This window comes from Vipera berus, assembly GCF_964194415.1.
Source record: "Vipera berus genome assembly, chromosome: 2".
Classification (NCBI taxonomy): Eukaryota; Metazoa; Chordata; class Lepidosauria; order Squamata; family Viperidae; genus Vipera; species Vipera berus.
In genome coordinates this window covers 126,479,165-126,501,611 of record NC_138203.1, presented here as the reverse complement: position 1 = coordinate 126,501,611, position 22,447 = coordinate 126,479,165, and the positions used below count along the sequence as shown (strand labels likewise).

Here is a 22,447-nt window from a genome sequence, read left to right as displayed (position 1 = left end):
TCATATATGTTTAAGATGCAAAAAATTTTCCCCGACGGGAACAAAGAAGAGAAATTAGAATATGGGAAGCTGTCCATGTAGAAAAAAAAATGGAGCTATCAGTGTTTGATGAGACTGGCTTTCTGCAAATTAGTAATTAGGATTGCAGGGATAATAAAATTCGTCTTGCCTGTAGAACAAAATGGAAAGGGTGGACAGTTGTGAAGTTATGCAAAGATAGGATGAAGGAGTAGAGCAAAGAATTAGTACGATTTTCTTTTTTTAAAAAATAATACAGTCTCCATCCACAGTAAAACAAAGAAAAAGAATATTTCTGGGTATTTTATTAAGTTTTTTTATTTTCCACGTCCAGGCAGTAGCACACACAATAGGGTAGTAGATCTGTGCAAGGCTGTCTCCTTTGCTCTGATTTAACAGCCTCCAATTGCTACTTCCAAGTTCTCAACAGAAGCTACACAGAAGGGCAATGGGAATCCATTGTCTATAAAGGTCTTCGCTGCAAACGCTGCTTCGATTACAAGGACCATTCCAAGCCAGTGGGAGCCAAAAGTTTTTTTGCTAAGGTGGGGAAGGACAGGGGGAGGAAACCAGGAAGACCCATCGCTACATTCATTTCTCCAAGACCCTACTGTCAGACTTCTCTACCTTAGAACTGTAATAATGTAAAAAATAATTAAAAAAGGACTGTTCACAGCAAGGCTATAATACTGACACAGAGATTAGGGTCAAGGAAAACTAGATTCTATGGGAGTGATGGGAAAGGTGGCTAAGACCAGACAGTTTTAATGAAAAAAGAGCTTAAGAAAAATAATTTAAAAAGATTCTGGTTCAATTGGCACTGAATCATGAAGGCATCATCCGCAATCAAGGAAGCACCTGCAAAAAAATAAAAATGAATATCAAGGTAAGAAATACAGTTCAGATTTTGGGTTTACATGTTGCAAAAGCCTTAATTTTAACTATAGTTTGTTAAATAACCAATAATTTGCTGGACACATATGAACCAAAAAACAGACAAGCCACATTATGGCTTGTCATAATGTGTGAGCTCACTCTGTATCTTAGCTGAGCCAGGAATTACAGCTGATGTTCCCTATTATCTTACTTTGTTAAGTCCATTTTCAATGCCATAAGAAGTTGGCACAATCAGTTCTTGGGCTCAGATTTATGGCAATGGCTGACCTGATCAGAGATAATATACACTATCCCTAAAATAGACATTGCATACTGTTTATTCCCTACCCTTCCCAGCAGCATAAGGAATTGAACGATAAATAATGCACATATGGCCCCTCTCTCCATTTCAAGGAGGCATCCAGACATGCCCTAGACCAGGGGTGTCAAACTGCTGGCCCACGGGCCGGATGCGTCATGCCAAAACCGCACCCATCCCTTTGCTGGCAATGGAAAAAACGTCGCGATACGTCACGTGACATTGCAAGTTTGACACTCCTGCCCTAGACCTTCTTTGCCCAGATTCAAGAACTCCTTAAGAACTTGGATACACACAATCAATCGTTCTCAATCAAAAGCCAAAAGTAATACCAGGCCAAATAACTCACCAGCTCAACGATCAGTGGTTGTGCGCAAATCTGTAGTCAGTGGATCATGCTGGATTGTCTGATGCAACATGAGGGCAAGTAACCCAGCCCGGTTAGTCATAGCCATCCGAACATTTCGTTCCTGCTCAAACAGCTCATCCAGCTTGTACCACTGCCAGTCAATAAAGACACACTAGATTACCATCACAATTCTTAGATCAACCCCAGGAAAACTTATTTCCCCAACAGGTCTATATAGAGAGGTTCCCTGTTCACTCCTCAAACATCTCCAGGTTGATCTGGAGCTGAAAATTTGAAGAGTTGGTGGCAGCCCATGTGAAAAATTCTGGACTAGAGGGGCTAGCAGTCCAATTTATCAAGTTATTTGTAAATAAATAAATACACCTTTAACAAAAGGTAAGTCTTTGTGTTCCTGAAGGTTCCCAAACGTACCACACGCACTCGCTCCAAATCCACCTCAGCCCGGCGCAACTTCTCCCAGCAGTAATGTCGATTGCATTTCCGTTTGGGCACCCGGCAGAATTCCCCAGTGAGCTCAAACACATCTTTCACCATGGGGCAACCGCACACCTCATCTGCCGAAATCTATGAAAAACGTCACAGTCAAGATGCAGCAGGATTAAACCGGAGTTACATGTACTCTGACCAAGTATCGCCCCGTCCAATGACATTCTGAAGGCAGCACAGAAAAGTGCAATTCTAACCCTATTGGTGATTCAGATTTGATTATTTACGTAACTTATTCTGAATAGTAAAGTCTTCCTAATCCGGGGAAATAGTATTCCACCGTGCGTCCAGTTAAGGGTTCAAGAGATACTGTCAGAATCTGTATAAAACAGTTGTACAGGTACAAGTCTCTGTCTTTACGTATGTATATATGTATATGTATACACACACACAACCCACCCCCCCCTAAGATATAAAATACTTAAATCCTAAGATTTAAAAGCTTATTTTTATTCTGAAATGAAATCCAGATCAATGCTTTATATGGCAGTCTACGCTTTCCTTGCACGGTTACCAGAATCGCGGAACTCACTTTACGTAATTTTCTACTGAATTCTGACCAATGGCTAACTCCCACAAAGAACTACCCTGGGCCCTCAAAGGAATGCAACTCTATATTTACTTTTGGGTCCCGGGAATGCTCTGGGCAGAGGACTTGCAAGCGTTTGCAGTATGTCTTGCTTTGTGGGTTGTAGACATCACAGAAAAGACGAGTAGCTCTGGGAGGGGGGAAAAAAACAACACACAACCATGCATGATTTTACACACCTCAAACACATCCCCCACTTACTTTTTTTTCTTTCCCTAAGCTAAAAAGCCTCCAAAGGTATAACCTTTCCTAATGGAGGAGATGCTTCAGCCCTTTGTTAATTTCAGTGGCTGGAAGCATTTCAAATATAACTGCACCAGGGATTCGTATAAATGCATCCTAAATTAAGAAATGCTGTTGCCCATTTCTTTCCCTAACGATCCCAAACATAAGTTTTGCCGGCTTTTTCCCTTTAAAAAAAGCTGCAAGTTGTGTCGGTGTTTTGTTTTTTTTATTGAGTTATCCAACATATCCCCAAGACGGGTCTCCTGGTCTTTTGAAGATTTTCTTTACAGAACACATATTTAGTAAACTTATATCTACTTGATATTTTCAATATTTTCTACTAGTTTATCCTGCACACACATTCAATTGTCTTCTTTTGTTTCTTCTTTAAGCAAGTGGTGCTCAGTAATCACTTTCTAATCCTACCTAAAAGATGCTATCTCTCGGGCATATTATGAGTTTTGCTAGAGCAATAATTTCAAGTTCAGGCAATTTAAGATACCCCCCCCCCAAAGAGTCAGTTTAGTATCTCAGATCTTTCTCCTGAAATGTAATAATAGAATGATAAGATTGGAAAGGACTTTGGGCGTTTTTTTACTCCAAACCAATTGCTCTGGGCTGGAATTCTCAAATAAAGCCAGATAATTGCCTATCCAGATTTTATTGGAAAACCTTCAGTGATAAAAGAACTCATGATCCCAGCATTGTTCCATTGCTTACTAGCTCTCATGGTAGGAAAATTATTCTTGAACTAAAGAATAAGTTTAGATCTTTCTATATAAAGTTTTCCCTTGATTCTTGTCCTTCCCTTCTCTGTGACAGCTGTTTGAGTATAGAAAGACTGCTATTATAGCTTTCTCTTGTTTAGGCTAAGTATCCATTCCTTTTAATTCTTTTTCATAATCTCTGATCTATCAGGATGCCCAGATTATTTTTTTTACAAGGATTACTGCTGAGTTAGATACCAATCTTGATTTTTCCTATCTGTGCAGAACGCTATTTTTCTCACTGCTAAACTGTATGTGGTTGGGAAAGTTCAAGCACCCTTGGATACCCAGCAGTCAAATCACCTACTTAGCTCAGTTTTAACTCTTACCTATCCAACCATTTGTACTGTTTCTATCTGGATATTCAGGCAATCTTCAACTTATGACTGGTCACTTAACAATCATCTCAAAAAAAGTTATTTGCAACTTATCCTCAAAGCTATGATTGCTATACCATCACATTTTGGGCGCTTGGCAACCAGTTTGCATTTACGACTGGTTGCCGCATCTTGCAGTGACACAACTGCATTTTCCAAAGCTTTCCATCAAAAATGCCCATTAGAGAAGCTTTATTTGGACTTAAAACGATTCCCTTACACAACCAGTGAGTTGTGCTTAATGACCACTGTAAAAATGGTGGTAAAATCAAGTCCAGTCACACAGTGACTCAACTTACGACCACAACCTACAACCAAAATTCCAAGGCTCAATGGTGGTCCTAAGTCAAGGACTATTTGTATTGGCAACCTGTTTCCTTATTGTTATATCGTGCTTTTTAAATTGAGGCTGAACTCTGTTACTAGAATTCGTTTGTCTATATGTACAGCTGGAGACATTTTCTGCTTCTTTTATAACTTTGGCTAACTTGATTATTTATTCAGTTCACCAGTTTTATAGCTCATCCCTATCTACAGTCTCTGAGCAGAGTAAAACTACAGATTAAGCACAAAAAGAATGACATGAAAGGCCTGCCACTTAGTCTCTGTCCCCCCGCATATCATAATATTCTTACTACAGTCAGATTAACCTTGGCAAGGCAAGGCTTTGTGTAGCCTGGTACGGTATTATATCACGTAGGGTTTCATTGATCAGCACTTTGAATTGGTCCCAGACCACCACCTTATAATTATTGCAAAAACTTTAGTAGTGGTGTTAATCTATTGTGATAGGATATCTCATCAATAGTCTAATCATAACATTCTGAATCAGGTTCTGGGTATTATTCAAAGACAGTCCCAAGAAGAGTGTGTTACAATAATCCAAATGAGTGATGATCAAAGTATGCATTATTGTTGTCAAAGTATCCTGCTCTAGGTAGGATCATAAATGGCATGCCAGCCAACACAGGGCAAGCAACACAAACACACTCACATCACTGCTTAGTATCTGCTGTTTAAGCAGTAACCACAAATCCAGGAGAACCCTTGGATCACAAACAACTTCTTTCAAGAGATTGTTATCCTATCCATCCAAAATAAAGTAGCAGGGCTAGAAGTTCCCAAATGCTGAACCAAAAGCACCTAGGTTTTGCAATAATTCAGTCTAAGCTTATTTTGCTTTATCAAGACTCTGACATCAACCTCCAGACACCAATTCAAGCTTTCAACAGAATCCCTGGTCTGATTTGGGGTAGCAATGTACAACTGGATGCCATCTGCACACTGATGACACCTCAGCCAAACTGTCAGATGACTTCTCTTAATGGCATCACACAAGTGTTAATTAATGGGGCAGACGGCAATGAACCTTGTGGTAACCTGTATTGTAGTGCTGGCCATCCCCTTGATTACAGACTGAAATCATCCACACAAGCAAGAGTAGAACCTCAGGAGCTCAGTGCCCTGACTCCAGTGTTTGAAGACACTCCAGCAAGACTCTATGACTACCCAAAAGGTCTAACGGTATCAAGGTCCTTCACAAAAATCCTTCACCAAGGGCAAAGAATGTGGTTTCCATCCATTCCTTCTGAATCCCCACTAGCAGCAATCTGAGACAGTCCATTTCTTCTAGCTGAGTCGTCATCACCTTTTCAATAACCTTTCCTCAAATGGGAAGTGTGAAGAATGTTCACACAAGCGAACGTGAGCCTAGGACAGTGATGGCGAACCTTTTAGAGACCGAGTGCCCAAACTGCAACCCCAAACCCACTTATGTATCGTCAGGTGCCAGGTGGGCGTGGCCCATTGGGTGGGCGTGGCTGCAGTGGCCATGGCAGACTGGGTGGGACTAAAAAGTTAATCAATTCCAACTTTGGAAGATCTGGGTTTTTTCCTGCGAAAAACTGAAATTGATTGATTGAATCTTTGGGTTTTTTTGCACACGGCCTAAAGCAAAAAGGTTTTATAAAACCCAGCTGAAGGCCTAGGACTGGGGCGATGGCGTGCGTGCCCATAGAGAGGCCTCTGCGTGCCACCTGTGGCACGCATGCCATAGGTTTGCCACCACAAGCCTAGGACTTTTAGGGGGTGGGGAATTACCTTGCTGTTCCCCTCAAAAGTGGTCCTATAACAGAGAAGACACTTCATAAACAATTTCACATACAAATACATACATAGTCCCCATCATGATTCCAGCAGAAATAACAAGAATATTTTTTTAAAAAAAACACTAGAATGGCAATGCAGTAAGGACACACTGTACTGGGAAGGAAAGGAAATATAATTGGATGAACATGAGGAAAGGGGTAAATGATCACCCTCATTATATAAATAGTTATTTGAAGGGAGAAAAATGTCTTTCTATAAGAGAAATATAGTATTTATCAGAAAGAAAAATGATCCTTAATATACAAATTCTCATAATATACAAATTCTCTCCCCCCAAAAGATTAGTAGAAATAAAAATTGATTGGCTGTAAAATAAGATACGCAGAAGATAATTATAAGATTCATAACATTAATTACCGTATATACTTGAGTATAAGCCGAATTTTTCAGCCCACTTTTTGGGCTGAAAAATTCCACTTCGGCTTATACTCCAGTCAACAAAAAAACTTACCGAGGACTTGTGCGCGGCCGAGGCTTTGGTGCTTCCGGGATCGCGCGCACCTCTCCCAAGCCACCGCCGTCCGGAGACCTGCCGAAGTTTGGGGAGGTTTGGGGAGGTGCGCGCGCACCTCCCCAAACCTCCCCAAACGTCGGCAGGTGTCTCCGGACCTCCGCGCCCTGCCTGCCTGCTTCTTTCCGCAGCGGAAAGAAGCAGGCAGGCAGGGCGCGGAGGTCCGGAGACCTGCCGACGTTTGGGGAGGTTTGGGCACCTCCCCAAACCTCCCCAAACGTCGGCAGGTCTCCGGACCTCCGCGCCCTGCCTGCCTGCTTCTTTCCGCTGCGGAAAGAAGCAGGCAGGCAGGGCGCGGAGGTCCAGAGACCTGCCGACGTTTGGGGAGGTTTGGGGAGGTGCGCGCGCACCTCCCCAAACCTCCCCAAACTTCGGCAGGTCTCCGGACGGCGGCGGCTTGGGAGAGGTGCGCGCAATCCTGGAAGCACCAAAGCCTCGGCCGCGCGCAAGTCCTCGGTAAGCTCCGGGCGGTCACTTGCTTCGCGTCTCCTGAGGGAAGGGGGGGCGACTGGAGCGGGCGTGTTTCCTCGCCTGCTGGGCGCCGCGATTTGCCCAGGGAACGCGCGGGCCCCGAATGGCAGCGTGGAGCGAGGAAGCGGACAGCCAGGGCTTCCCCGAGAGCCGCGGCCACACAGGGTATTCCTGTGTATTCAGGCTTGCAAAATGGCGGATCGAGCCTCTGCTGGCGGCAGAGGCTTGCAGAGCGCGGATCCAGCCTCCGCCGGCGGCGGAGGCTTGCAGAACGGCGGATCGGCTTATACTCGAGTCAATAACTTTTTCCAGTTTTTGGGGGTGAAATTGGGGGTCTCGGCTTATACTCGAGTCGGCTTATACTCAAGTATATACGGTATACCTGAATATAACATGGAAATCATTCTCCCCCAGAAACACAAAAACAAAATTATGCACGTTGCTCTCTACTCTTCCAAAATAAGCCCCCCCCCCCAAAAAAAAAGAAAAACCTGAAGAAAAAGCAGTGTGGAGTTGGGTTGAAAGAAAGAGAAAGCTGAACTAGGAAAGGAGAAAAGGAAAGGAAAATGGAAGTGGATAAAAAAGGAGATAACTGGGCGGGGTGGGAATAGAGACAGCTCATCTAGGAGTCACAAAAAAGGATTAAATTTAACTAGGCAAAGCAGAAGGTAGGGCTGGCTAATCTCATTATTATTTTTTTAACCCCATTTATATCCCGCCCTTCTCCGAAGACTCAGGGCGGCTTACAATCTAAAGCACAAATCAATGTGCTTAGCAATTTTCAAAGGCATCCCAAGTATTGATATATTCAGTGATGTGTACTTCCCCCTCCCCAGTTCAAATTGTATTTTTTTTATTCTTAACAATAATTCATTTTCATATTCTCAGTAATGGTAAGACATTCTAGGAAGGCAAACATGTTCTTAGTTATTAACTTATAGGGAGAAAGAAAAGGAAGGAGAGGGGTTTATATGGTTCTTTCCCCCTCCTCCCCCCCCCCCCGGTCTATTCTTCCTGGGGAGGGGATGTCTTAACTTTAGGACCATCTTCTTTTCAGGAAACTAAGATAGGACTGAAAGACATACTGTATCTCAAGACAAACAGAAAGAGTCTGGTTGGCTAATATAAGGAACTCATATTTCTTACCCTTCGATACGTGTGGGATACATAGACCCAAAAGAAGTCTGGCTTTCGTACTGCAGAGGGGAAAAAAACAGTTATAAAGCACAGTTTTATAAAGTCCGAACAGAACAAAAAATATCACTGGCATCGTTATGTGAGGAAACAACAGTCAATCCTACGAACGGTAGTACCTAACGTGAAAGCTCAGGAGTCTTCTCATCTCACGTAAAGTTTTTTAAAGTGGGTTGCAGGGTGGGTTGTTGTTTTTTTTAGATTTCAAAAGTAGAAGTACAGGTAGAGTTACCATTAAGCGAGGATTACCTGTATTCATTAAAGAGGCGCTGAGAACATAATATAAGTCCCAATCAGAAATAAATAAATAAATAATAGCAGCAGAGGGGAAGGTAGAAGATTGGTGGTGAGCAGGCCTGTGGAGTACAAGCCGTCGCGGACAGGGAAAGGTATCGGGAAGATCAGTAGATGAGCACGTGGGCAAAGGAGTAGTACAGTAGTACAGCAGTAGTACTATAGGCTTCACTATCAGCAGCAGTTGCGGAAAGGAAGTAAGGAAGGTGACAGGAAGACTGAGGGACAAGCAGGAGGTGGGATTACAGTATGCTGGTAGTCCTCGACTTACAACCCCAATTGAGCCCCAAACTTTCTGTCACTAAGCGAGACATTTGGGAAGGGAATTTTGCCCCCTTTTACAACCTTTCTGGCCACGGTTGTTAAGTGAATGACTGCAGCTTGTTAAGCGAGTAACATGATTGTTAAAGTGAATCTGGCTTGGTCACCACGTGACCTTGGGACATTGCAACTGTCAGAAATGTGAACATGAACTGTGATCATGTGTCCATGGGGGACGTTGCAATGCTCGTAAGTGTGGAAAACAGTCCTATGTCACTTTTCCCGGTGCCATTGTGACTTCGAATGGTCACTAAATGAAGTGTTATAAGTCGAGGACTACCTGTACCATTCTAGGTATACTGACCGTGCCATGACAACAGAAGGATTGACACACGTTAGCTGTAACCTTCACTCCTTCTTATCAGCTACTACTTGGCTTCTTCCTCAATTTACCCCCAATCAACTTTTATTCTCTCGTTTTTATTCTTTGTACGACATTGTTTTATATTAGACTGTCCAGAGTTCACAGTTTTAAGATGAACCGCCATGCAAACATTTAAATAAATCACACCTGTCTTCAACATTCTCATTTGTTTCACCACCTGAAAATGTCCCCTGCATATCCCTAAAGCAGTGGTGGGATTCAAATATGTGAACAACCGGTTCTCTGTGTGGATTCCGCTTCTGGAAGTCCATTCTGGGCCTGGGCAACAAAAAATTAGCTACCGGTTCTGCCGAACTGGTGTGAACTGGCTGAATCCGGCCACTGCTCTAAAGGTTAGGTAATCTTTTCTGACACATGTTAATCCCTGAAGCCTTACTTAGACAAGCTAGGCAGATTTTTTTAAAAAAAAGTAGCAACAGGAATTTATCTTCATTTAATGAATATTGCTTGAATAAATTATAACTGGCTGATCACATTAAGCCACAATTAAATACCTGTACTTTTATACTGTAGTAATTTGGCATCTTTCATTCTCAATACTGCCATTTAATTGATAATACTCTTCTCTTCTTTTTTTTCTCGTGTTTTTTCCCATGTTCTTAAATGGTTTTCACCATCACACACCACTTTGCATTAAGGTTGAATATAGAACGATTAAGATAACCACCAACACGTATTTCACGCAAACACAGCTAATACGAATGTAGTTGCTGCCTGTTAAAAATCATTCACAAAATGAGTTGCTATTGCTGCCCAGCTTGTAGATTATTTGTGGTCTTGAATGCTGAGTTAAAAGGCAACTGGAACTGAGCATAGGGTTATTTCTGGCAAATCATACTAAGCCACGGTTGCATTTAAAAATCATCAATAAACCATGGCTTATTTACTGATCCCTTTCAATATTTCACATCATCCTAACCCAAAGCAAGGAAGGCAACTTATGGCTTGGTATAACCCTGACAGTGAGGACAATTAACCAGTGGAATAGCTTGCTCCCAGAAATCATGGGTGCTCCACCTCTGGAGGTTTTTAAAAAGAGGCTAGATAGTCACTTGTCTGAGATGGTATAGGACCTATAGGTTCTCCTGCTTGAGCAGGGGGCTGGACTAGAAGACCTCCAAGGTCCCTTCCAGCTTCTATTCTATTCTATTCTATTCTATTCTATTCTATTCTATTCTATTCTATTCTATTCTATTCTATTCTATTCACAGTCCTCAGGTGACGATGGCAATTGGGACTAGGATTGTTATTGCTAAGGGATGTGGTCATAAAGCAGTGTTAGGTGACCACATCGCTTAGTAATGGCAATCCCAGCTGTCATCATAATCCCAGGACTGCAAAGGGTTGTTAAGCAGGAAGAGGCAGAGTCCCAGGTGTGCAGGAGGGTATGTCAAGGGGGAGGTGCTGCAGGCAGGCATTGGGGAGTGCAGGTGGGCAGGCCAGTGTAATGGGAAGTGCTGGCAGGCTGGCAAAGGCAGCAGGTGGGCACTGGGGGGTACCAGACCAACAAGGGCAGCAGGGGGAGCACCCTGGGCTGCAGGCAGGCATTAAGGGAGCGGAGGTAGGCAGGAGTTTGTTACAAAATATAAGATCCCAGAGACTCTCATATTCCATAGTGGGGCTCCTTGGAAGAAAACATGGCAGGAGCAACTTGCTCCCTTTCCTATCAGCTTCCCAACTGACTTTGCGTGGAGATCACCGGGATGTTGCAACAGTCGCAATTCTGCAGACTGCTTGCAAATCCCCCCCCCACACACACACACACTCACACGTTCAGCACTGTTGTAATGTTGAATGTTGCTGAAGGGGTGGTGGTTGTAACTCCAGAACTACCTGTACAATGCTTAAATCCTTCCGAATGCAATTCAAGAGCGCACTTAAGCAGCCCCGGGAAAACCAACATACCTTGGCATAACATCTTTCCATGTGGCGAAGGGCAACTTTGGGGTTGATGGGATGGCCACAGGAGACGCAGAATATCTGCAAATCTGTGTCATCACTGTCTCCTTCACTGGTCTAAGAAACAAGCAGATGTCAAGACAACAACCTGAATTTTAAAGAAAATAGCACCTTAGCCCATGCATGTACCGAACTTTTAATCCATCCAGGCAAGCAAAGAAGAATCAAGAATCTGGCAACAACCCAACTACAGAGAATTATGCATTGGCGGTCATCAGTAGGGTGGTGGTGGGGAGCTTTTTGGGTTTTTTTAGTCCAGCCTGTTGAACAAATCAGGTATCATGGGATACACTCAGAAAGCTAAGCTTAAAGAGGAACCCTTGGTGCAATGATGAATGTGCTGGCCTAGAAACCAGGAGACTGTGAGTTCTAGGCCTTTCTCGGGCAACAAAGGCAGCCAGCGACTTTGGGACACTGTCTCTCTTTCTCTCTGTCTCAGCCCAACCCACCTCACAAAGCTGTTGTTATGAGGAAAACAGGAGGCAGGAACATTAGGTATCCCTCACTGTCTTGAATTGTATCTTTTTTAAAAAAAAAGGTGAGGAAAATGTAGTATCACACAACACTAATTAAACCAATCATACTATCATGAAGCACCATGTGCAGATCTAGCCATTTTCCCAACCAAGCTTGCAGAGCCAGGTTATTAGGCCCCTTGTGGGTGCGCGTTTGTGTCTGTACGTGGGCCTTCAAGTCAGTGCTGAACAGGTAGTCCTTGGATTATGACCCTAATTGGGATAGGAATTTCAACTGGTGAGCAAAGTGTACGTTGAAGCACAATATTACGTGACCAGGCCGTTTAACGACAGCAGTCCAAGCAATCCAGATTGCAGCCGTTAGGCCAAGACTGTGCAGTCATTAGGCAAGGACCTCACACTTCTCCTGCCTCGTGCAACTGCTTCTGCTACAACTACAACCCCCGCCCCGCCTCCACCTGGGTGGAAAAGGAGTACCCTGCATTTTGGGTGCCCTGCATTCCGTCTACCCCTGCCATGACCCCCCACCCCCCACCCAATGCAGACCTTCCTGTCTTCCTCCCGCTGCTGACCCAGGATCCAGATACTGGGCAAGGCTGCAGTCAGTGAGTGTGGCAGGGTGGTGAAGCCTCGTCTGCCGAACAGAGCTTGCCAGGCTCAGTCAGGGGAGAGGCAGGCAGCGCTGCAGGAGGCGAAGCCGCATCTTCTGCCACCAGAGCAAGGAGTGATAGCCCACAGACTGTGGCGAGCACAGCAAGATGGGACAGCACAGCTTAACGCGAAGGTGGCAGCTGCGCGGGAGGTGCCATTCAGGGTGGCAGCAGAACTGGAGGAAGTGGAAGGATGTGGAAAAGGGGAAACGTCTCCTCTGCAGCTCACATTGGAAGCGCTCCTGAAGGTCTGGCCTGCGGTCTTCAAAGAAGGGTGGAGGCAAGCCCAGTACCCACAGACCCTCCGCGCCAGCCTTCCTCTTGCAAAGCTTCACAAAGGGCCAGAACCTTCCAACAAGCTGAAGCCCGTGGACCAATTCACCAGGAGCACTTCCAACACGAGGTTTGGGATGTCTCCTGGGCCTCTGGGAAATCCTTTTCCTTGTTTCTTCCAGTTCTGTTGCCACCTGAAATGACTGACTCCCCCCCCTCCACCCACCCCCCACATTGCTATCTTCACTTGGGGAGCCACGGCCACCTTCCCTAGCGACAAAGTGCACCACGGCTCGCATCCTGTCCAACTGCGCTCTCCACTTTCTGCAGACTTATCACACCTCACGTTGGCAGTGGAAGATGGGGCCCCTTCTCCTGCACTGCTGCCCTTGGAAGCCAGACCCAGGAGGTTCCCTTCATCAGACACGGCTCCGCAACCCTTAGCGTGCACAATCCGGGTCTGCGCCCTCATCCAGGGCTTGGATCGCAGGTCAGTAGTGTGAAAAACTATATGGCACAAGTCAGCTGGGGACAGCAGTGGTGTGTGTGGGTGTGCCTGCGCACATGCGTGTTTTCAGTGCAAGGGCACTGAAGAGCCTTGGTGGAGCAGTGGGCTAATGCCTCCTTAAGTAACACCAGCTGCCTGCAATTAGTGCAGGTTCGAGTCCCATCAGGCTCAAGGCTGACTCAGCCTTCCATCCTTCCAAGGTAGGTAAAATGAGGACCCAGATTGTTGGGGGCAATTAAGCTGACTTTGTAATAATGCCGCTTGGGGTGTGTGTGAAAGCCCTAATAAGCAGGCATATACATAGAATGAAGGCTACTGCTAAGCTTGTAAGCCGCCCTGAGTCTTCGGAGAAGGGCGGGATATAAATGGAATTAAAAAAAAATGGTGTAGGGTTTCCTGCCTGAGCAGGGGGTTGGACTAGATGACATCCAATGTCCCTTCCAACTTTATTATTATTGTTGTTATTGTTATTATTAAATGGGCAGAGATGGGGGGAGAGGATAGGTAGATGGAGGGAGTTCAAGTGCCTCCTGCGGTCATAATTTTTAATCATCTGACTGCAGGAGCACTGCAATGGCTGAAGGACTGGTAATAACTACCATTCATTTAATACTGTCGTATCTTTGAATGGTCGCTGGACAAATGGCCATAACCTGAGGTTCACCTGTAATATTCTTGACAAGATTTTCAGAAGTGCTTTTGCCTTTGCCTTCTTCTTAGGGCTGAGAGAGTGCCACTAGACTAGACGGAGTCATCCAACTGGCTCTGTGCCCAAGGAGGGACTAGAACTCACAGTCACCTAGTTTCTAGTCCGCTGCCTGAGGCGCTACACCAAGACTGGCTCTCTAGGGCATTATATAGGCTCGTAAATTCTGCAGTTTACGTCCAGTCACACTTCCCAATGGGCAATGGTTAATTGTGCTCCAAATCAGTCTTGAGAAAACTGTCCAATTTTCTCAAATCAAGGTATCTGCCACCACATCACCACTGGCCATGTTTTTTACTGGGTTCTGCCCACTGTTTTTCGCCTTCCCAGCCAGGAAGCTGAAACGTTCAGGGTACTTTCATCTGCTGCAAGCAATATCACACAGCACATAATGGGTTCAGACTCACAGAAAATTTCACTCAAAATTTAGTGCCACACACATGGCCGGAGGAGGCATGTAATTCAAAACACACCACATACTGGAGTACACTTTTGTTAACGTAATCGTTTGCTTAGGAAATAAAGGGGCAGATGTTCTCCTACGTCAGGGGTCTTCAAACTTGGCCCTTTTATGACTTGTGGACTTCAACTCCCAGAATTCCTCAGACAGCATGCCTGGCTGAGGAATCCTGGGAGTTGAAGTCCACAAGTCATAAAAGGGCCAAGTTTGAAGACCCCTGTCCTACGTGCTTGAGAACATTCTGAAAGAATTTCCAGTATTAGCTAGTATTCTAACCAAGAACTATTGCTATTTTCTTTTACATTTGTGTTAAAAAAGAAACGGTCAAGAGTTTCACCATTACAACTTCAGCCTAGAATTATACTTCTACAGTAGTTTGGCCCAGTCTGACCTAACCAATGATGCTAATGTAAGCAAGACTCAGGCCACATACAAGTGGACTGACAGGATAAGTAGCAGCTAAAGCAACTGAATTCTTTTAGACAAGAGGATAGATTTTTTTTTTTACACTGTTTCCTCTGGGGCTTAAATCAAGAATTAACGAAGCTTTCACAAAGCTATTATAACAATGAAAAAGATTCAGGAATGGCTGCTTAGTTCTTCTGATATTATAGAGAATGACCTCAATTTAATCTGGGAATGCACACAAGCTACTAAGAGTTTAGGAATATGTGTGAATGTATGTCTATTTATTTCCATTTCTAGAGCCACCCATCTCAATCAATGCCTCTGAATGGTTTATAATGCTGACTGAGGAATTCTGGGAGTTGAAGTCCACAAGTCATAAAAGGGTTGAGTCTGAAGACCCCTGGTTTACAGTCTATAGCTGCACCGGTGAGAAACAGGTGCATACAGTGAAGATGCCAAAGAGCTCTAGCTGTATCTATCCAAGCTCCCCAATCTGTTCTAAGAAATTGTCCATCCAAAGGAGGCCCAGCAATTCTGTCTCCTTCGCCACCTTTTCCAGGTACCTCTTCATCTTCCTTGATAGCCTGCTGCTTGGCCCGGACAATTAGAGCTTCCAATTCGTGGAATCGGCGTTCCATTTCTTGTAACTTAAGCCGGGCCTGCTGTTGCTCCCGCCTTATCCGCTCCAGCAGCTTCTTGCCATGCTCCTCCGCCACGCAGGGACTTTGCTGCCACTGCTGTATGCGCTGTGGGAGGATCTCATAGATGCGGCTGAGGAGGGAAAGAAGAAGATCGCCACAGGTCAATATGAAAGAGCGGGGATCAAATGCGATAACGTTATCCTACCCAATTCAAGGATATCGTGAGCTGGGAAGGGACTATTTAAGACACAAGCGTCTCTAAGATTAAAGCAACTGCCTCAGGTGCGTTTAAAGAAAGAAAGCCATGAACGTTATTTCCTATGTATAGAAGGAAAAAAGTGCTTTAAAAGTTCTCCGTGCACTACCCAACATAGCTTCCCATTGTCCTAGTCTACAGCAGTAACGATCCACGGGAACAAGAAAAATAATTCCAGACCAAAGCCTGGCACCCGTGGTGCCCATGTGCTCTTCTACCAAAACAGGTTTCTATTATGGATTATGACACTCACTCCCAAAACCGTCCCTTTTAGTTTCATCATAACTGTGCCTTCCCTACAGCTGAAGCTGGGGGGGGGGGGAAATGCTCATATTCCACTACCAATATTTATCTTACCCTTTCATCTCACTCCAGCTCTAAGGGCAAAAGTTCCCTTCCCCCAATCCATGCTGGAAAGTAAACACTGAGGAGACGCAGTTCTTACTTACTTGGCTGCCAGCTTCATTCCACATTCATCGGAGCAGTACTTGGAGTTCGCCCGGGCAGCCTGGATGCAGCCAGGGCCCAGACATTGATGTAAGGAAGAAGGATCTTTAGCATCCACTCGTTCGGCATGTTTTGACCTGTCACGGTGTTTCTGCTTCTGCTTGTGTCGCTTATATTTTTCCTCCTTCTGCAGAGCAAGAACCACAAAGGAGGGCTCAAGGAAATCCAACCACGTTCAGCCCTTTCCCCCAATGTGAAGATTCATAATATGAACGCCATATTTTTCCATATCAAGACCCATATTTTGGCACCCTGTTTTTTTCTTGTTTTGTTTTCTGCATTCAACAGATGGTTGATTGAAAGCAAGGCCAGGTTCAATGTTTCTCAGCCTCATCAGCTTTAAGATGAGTAGGTTTCAGTTCCTAGAATTCCCCAGCTAGAGTGGATTCCGATTGCTGGAAATTCTGGGAACCGAAGTTCACATATCTTAAAGTTGATGAGGTTGAGAAACACTGGGCGGACTGGATGGATCCTGACCTGATCTAAACAGGAAACACTATTTCAGACTAAGTATATATAGCAATTTTAAGTCCTAGACTTGGGAAGCCCAGATTCTCCATCTTTTTCTTACTAAAAAAATATGGTCATTGTTACTTTCCCACTGTAATGGTACCTATTTATCTACTCACATTTGCATGTTTCCGAACTGCTAGGAAAATTCTTGTATTTTTATCACAATTAAAAGACAGGATGGAAAAAATGTTCCTATGTGATATTCTGCTTTTCCTTCAGAAATTAAACGGTATCTTTCCCTCCCTCTTTCAGTCTGAAATAGTTTAGGCTAAGAGATAGATGGTGACTCAGACAAAGTCACCCAAAGATTTTCAGTTTAGGTGGGGATCTGGTCCTGGGTCTCCCCATATACCAAATCCAGCATTCTTGTCATGACAACAGTGTAATGGCTAGCCCACATATCATATACCAGGTGGCTTGTTTAAATTATGCATTATGCCATTAACTATTGTTGGCTGAGCTCACAAAATATGCTGAACCTAAATTAAACAAAATCTCTGGTTCCAGTGACGGACCCAAATTTTCCAGACCCAAATTCGATTTCACATCATTATCCTGGGACACGTATGTTTACCTTCACTCGTCAAAAGCAAACAGCCTGCATTATTAGCCTGTTACCCCCCGTTGATAGGGCTCGCAACTTGGGCGTCCTCCTGGATTCGCGGTTCAGTTTTGAAGACCATATAGGAGCCGTGACCAGGGGGGCCTTTGCCCAGGTTCGCCTGGTATGCCAGTTGCGGCCCTACCTGGACCGAGATGCCCTGCGCACAGTCACTCATGCGCTTGTGACCTCCCAATTGGACTACTGCAACGCTCTCTACATGGGGCTGCCCTTGAGGACCACCCGGAGGCTTCAGCTGGTGCAGAATGCAGCCGCGCGGGTTGTGATGGGGGTTTCCCGATACTCCCACGTAACACCTCTGCTCCGCGAGCTGCATTGGCTTCCGATTGCCCTCCGGGTGAGATTCAAGGTACTGATGACCTATAAAGCTCTAAATGGCTTGGGTCCAGGATATCTGAGGGAACACCTGCTGCCGGCATCAAGCTCTCTTCGTCCTGTGTGCTCCCACAGGGAAGGTCTTCTCAGGGTACCGCCGGTAAAAGATTGCCAGCGGACAATACCCAAGGGGAGGGCCTTCTCTGTGGGTGCGCCAGCCCTTTGGAACCAGCTGCCTGTAGAGCTTAGGACTTCCCCTGACCTTCGCTCATTCCGCCGGGACCTGAAGACCTGGCTCTGAGCTTTCTGGCCTGGACTGAGAGTATTAACTGGGGTTTCAATTGTATTCTAATTGGGGTTTTTATGTCAAGGTTAATGTAATCGTTTTAATTGTTTTTAATTTTTGTAATTTGCTGTATTGTTTTTAAAAAACCTTGTGAACCGCCCTGAGTCCTACGGGAGAAGGGCGGTATATAAGTCTAATAAAATAAATAAATAAATAAATAAATAAATAAATAAATAAATAAATAAATAAATAAATAAATAAAATATTTAATATAATGTCTATACCAGACCCCTGCCTAGGTAAAGGGTTGGCAACCTATAGCCTGTGAGTCAAATTTGGCCTATTACCCAAAATCATCCAGTCCATAGCACACATACACCCCAAAAAATATATCCTAGGTAATGGTGGCCCTAAAGAAGAACTCAGGTTTGTCGTTCTATCTCAGGCTTGATGCAGAACACTACTTCAATAAATTATACAAGCCTGTATACAAATATGTACATATAGTTATAGCAAGCCTTCAGATCCTGATGTCCCTTTCTCCTGCCAGCACAAGCATTTATTTCCCCAATCCAGAAGCATTTCAAAATTCTGTGGAGCACGTCCTTGTTTTCTCCTTTGGCTACACCTCCCTTTCTCCCCCCTCCCCCCCCCCGCAAAAAATACCTCACTATGGTTCACCCCAAAGTGTCCTCCCAAGTGCTAGTAGATCATTTGCTCAAGACTGGCTTGCCATCCACTCAACTGTGCCTTTCGTATAACATTTTATGTTCATTATGATGCAATAAATCTCAGAACCCACATATATCAAGATGAGAGGGACTGAAACCTATCCTTGCATGCAGTAAATAACATCCAGCTGTTCCTGTCAAAAAGAGCAAGTAGCAGATGATAAAAAGGCCCTCTCTGGCCCAATGATCCCACAATGCTATCACCAAAGAATGAAGACAAAACAGACCTCAATGGCGTATCAGCTGATGGTGTCTTTGTAGCACAGTTCTATCAGGCTGTAATTACATCTCTCTAAAGCAGTGTTTCTCAACCCGCAACAACTTAAAAATGTGTGAGTCAACTCCCACCTGGGGAATTCTGGGAAGTTCACATATCTTAAAAACTTGCTGAGGTTGAGAAACACTGCTGTAGAATAGGGGTCCCCAACCTGTGGCCCATGGCCTAGTACCAGCCCATAGCCTATTGGCCACCGGGCCGCAGCAATGGCTGGCGAGTATGTGCACATGTGCATGCACCCTCCCTAGTGTGCTAGTGCCACCGCAGGTGTTAGCGGTTCTGTTTGCACATGCGCAGGGGCGCTAGCACTGCCACCAGCATTATGTGGGCTCTAGAGGCCCATTTGCATATGTGCACAGGTGCTAGCAGCCCATTTACGCATGCATGCAGGAACCAGCACCACCATGGTTGCGCATGCACCTGGCTGCTAGCACCAATGGCATGCGCAAGCGCATGTACATTTCCCTGCTCCTCCCTTTCCTTCCAGGCCATCAACCCGGAAAGGTTGGGGAGCTCTGCTGTAGAGGAGAGCTCAACATTAAGATTCATATTTGTTAGGCACCCTCTTTTGTTTACTGTTGTTCTATTTTGTGCATCCAGCACATAGCTGGTTTCAACTGGTAACCAAGGAAGTGTTCTGTTCCAGCCTACGACTGGCCCTGTTTGTGTGACAGGGACAACCCCTTTTTCCTTCTGACAAATTAATAGGCTGGAAAAAACCCAACCCAAATTTATTTACAGTTCCAAAATGATAAAGTCTTTCAAACAAAAAAGCAGCAGCATATTTTCTTCAATAAATGATTCAAAACATCAAACGAGTCAACAAACAGGGAGTGGGAGGCACCGTTCTGCGGTGGTTCTCCTCCTACCTCTCGGACCGTTCGCAGACGGTGTTGGCAGGAGGGCAGAGGTCAAGCCCTAGGCCTCTTAGTTGTGGAGTGCCTCAGGGATCAGTGCTCTCGCCCCTCCTGTTCAACATCTATATGAAGCCGCTGGGAGAGATCATCCGTGGCTTCGGGGTGAAATATCAATATGCTGATGATACCCAGCTATTCATCTCCACCCCGAACCAACCCAGTGATGCCCTCGATATGATGTCCCGTTGCCTGGAAGCGGTACAGATTTGGATGGGAGAAAACAGGCTTCGACTCAACCCGGCCAAGACTGAGTGGCTGTACATACCGTCATCTCATTTAGTCCAAGAGGTTCCATCTTTGACTATAGGAGGAGAGATGTTACCTCCCATTGATAGAGCACGCAATCTGGGCGTCCTCCTAGATTCACGACTCAGTTTTGAAGATCATATTGGAGTCGTGGCTAGGGGGGCATTTGCACAGATTCGCCTTATATACCAATTGCGCCCCTTTTTGGACCGAGATGCCCTACGTACAGTCACCCACGCACTCGTTACCTCCCGTATAGATTACTGTAATGCTCTCTACTTGGGGCTGCCCTTGAAGACCACCCGGAGGCTTCAGCTGGTGCAGAGTGCAGCTGCACGGGTTGTGATGGGAGCACCCTGATACTCCCATATTACACCCCTCCTGCGTGAGCTGCATTGGCTACCGGTTGCCCTCCGGGTGAGATTTAAGGTGCTGGTACTTACCTTTAAAGCCCTACATGGCTTAGGCCCGGGATACTTGCAGGACCATCTGCTGCCGGGAACAAATTCCCATCGTCCAGTACGCTCACACAGAGAAGGCCTCCTCAGGGTACCGTCAGCTAGGCAATGTCGGCTGGCGACCCCCAGGGGGAGGGCCTTCTCTGTGGGAGCGCCAGCCCTATGGAATCAGCTCCCCCCTGAGCTTCGGATGGCCCAAAATCTCCAATCCTTTCGCCGCGGCCTCAAAACACTCCTTTTCCACCAGGCTGACCTGGACTGACAGGCATTTTAATTAATTATATTTAGAATTTTTAATTTATTTTTAGTTTTTAATTTTAATTTATTGCACAGATGATTTTAATTTTATTTTTATCTTGATTTCTGTACTTATTATATGTTTTGTTGTTAGCCGCCCTGAGTCCTTCGGGAGATAGGGCGGGATATAAATCCCATCAATAAATAAATAAATAAATAATAAATAAGAACAGACCAGGATTCTCTTTGAATGTCTCCGAACGGTTGCCTTCAGCAACCAGCACCACCCACACCTTCCCCTTTTATTATCTGTCCCAAGGTGTGGCTTCTCAATGCCTTCTCCTCCTTTCACTGAGTTGCCTCATAGATTTTCTCTACTCTGCTCTGCTGGATTGCCTTTTGCTTCTAGTGTCTCTGAACAGATTCAGCTGTGACTCCTCTGAGTCCGACCCCTCCTCCTCACACAGCTGAGCCTCATGAGGAACACGACTGGAGGGGCCAGGCTGAGAGTCCTGCAGTGCATCAGAGCCTCCCTCGACACTGAAGGCTTTCCAAACCCCTCCTCTTCAGATTCCTCAGACTCAGCTGCTGGGAGCACAGGCTGACACTGAATCACAACAGGAAGAGAGCTTGAGAGCCAATGTGGCATAGCAGTTAAGGTGCCAGGATAGGACTGAAGAGAGCTAGGCTCAAGTCCAACTCTAACAGGGAAATATACTGGATGACCTTGGGTCAGTCACTCACTTTCAGTTCACCTACAACCCATAAGGTTATTGGTGTGAGGGGGGGAAAGGGAGGTTGGAGAACTACATTGAGCTCCTGAATGTAAGGCAAACTATACCTCTAATACATAAATGAAGAAGTACTTCTGTTTCTGATAGAGCAGACTTAGACTTAGCAATTTTAAATCAAGGAGGGAAGAAAATGAAAAGTAGGTCCCTCCCAAACCATAAAGAAAGCCAACTTTGATGGACTTGTAAGCACATTTTGGAAAGGATTACAGCTTTAGAATGTGCTCTTCCCCCATTAAAAATTCCGCTTCCCATCCTGGCAACTTGCCATGTTGGGTTCATACCTTCTTCTCTGACTTCTTTTCCCTGCGCTTGACATGCTTCACTTTCACTGCACGTTTCCGCAACACAGGATCAAGGAAGGGCACATCATCTGTGTCGCTGAGCCATGGCTAAAAGAAGGGATAAGATGGGGAGGGGAAAAGGGGGGGGAGAAAGATTAACATTTCCAGTACAAGACATTTAGGAAAAGCCAAAGAGCAGTCAGTTTTGCTTCCGTTTCTTCTTTCAGGAAATACATCCTGTAATTCTATTACTCTGGCCAGCAACGTAGTATGTCATAGAACCATTTTGAGAAAAAAAAGATACCAGAGATGTCCACTTTGGGATTATTTAAAAAAAAAGCAATGCAAATGCAAAATAGAAATGTATTTAATACATGAAACTGCATGCTCCAGTTCCATTAATGGCCCTGTTGTCACAGATGTTGACAATCCAAGATGGGTTGTTGTTGTTGCTGTTGTTGTTTTACTTCATGAAGATTGGCATTTAGAAAGGAAAGCACATCTGGCCTAGGAGTCAATGCTGTTGATCTTTAAACCATGAAGCACACAAGAAA

The 22,447-nt window shown here is 44.9% G+C and overlaps 1 protein-coding gene across 2 annotated transcripts in view; it reads right to left on the bottom strand.

Annotated features, from left to right (window-relative positions):
• Nucleotides 1–318: 318 nt before the first annotated feature.
• CXXC1 (CXXC finger protein 1) overlaps nucleotides 319–22,447 on the bottom strand; it is a 36,676-nt gene continuing 14,547 nt past the window's right edge. For both annotated transcript variants that reach the window (XM_081319897.1, XM_081319898.1), the window contains 9 exons: nucleotides 21,894–22,001; nucleotides 16,159–16,343; nucleotides 15,376–15,583; nucleotides 11,278–11,388; nucleotides 8,325–8,374; nucleotides 2,692–2,788; nucleotides 1,995–2,147; nucleotides 1,563–1,713; nucleotides 319–876 (listed from right to left, as the gene is read on the bottom strand). In XM_081319897.1, the coding sequence (XP_081176023.1) occupies nucleotides 1,567–1,713; nucleotides 1,995–2,147; nucleotides 2,692–2,788; nucleotides 8,325–8,374; nucleotides 11,278–11,388; nucleotides 15,376–15,583; nucleotides 16,159–16,343; nucleotides 21,894–22,001 (1,059 nt within the window). In that variant the 3' untranslated portion in view covers nucleotides 319–876; nucleotides 1,563–1,566. The remainder of the gene's footprint in view (nucleotides 877–1,562; nucleotides 1,714–1,994; nucleotides 2,148–2,691; nucleotides 2,789–8,324; nucleotides 8,375–11,277; nucleotides 11,389–15,375; nucleotides 15,584–16,158; nucleotides 16,344–21,893; nucleotides 22,002–22,447) is intronic.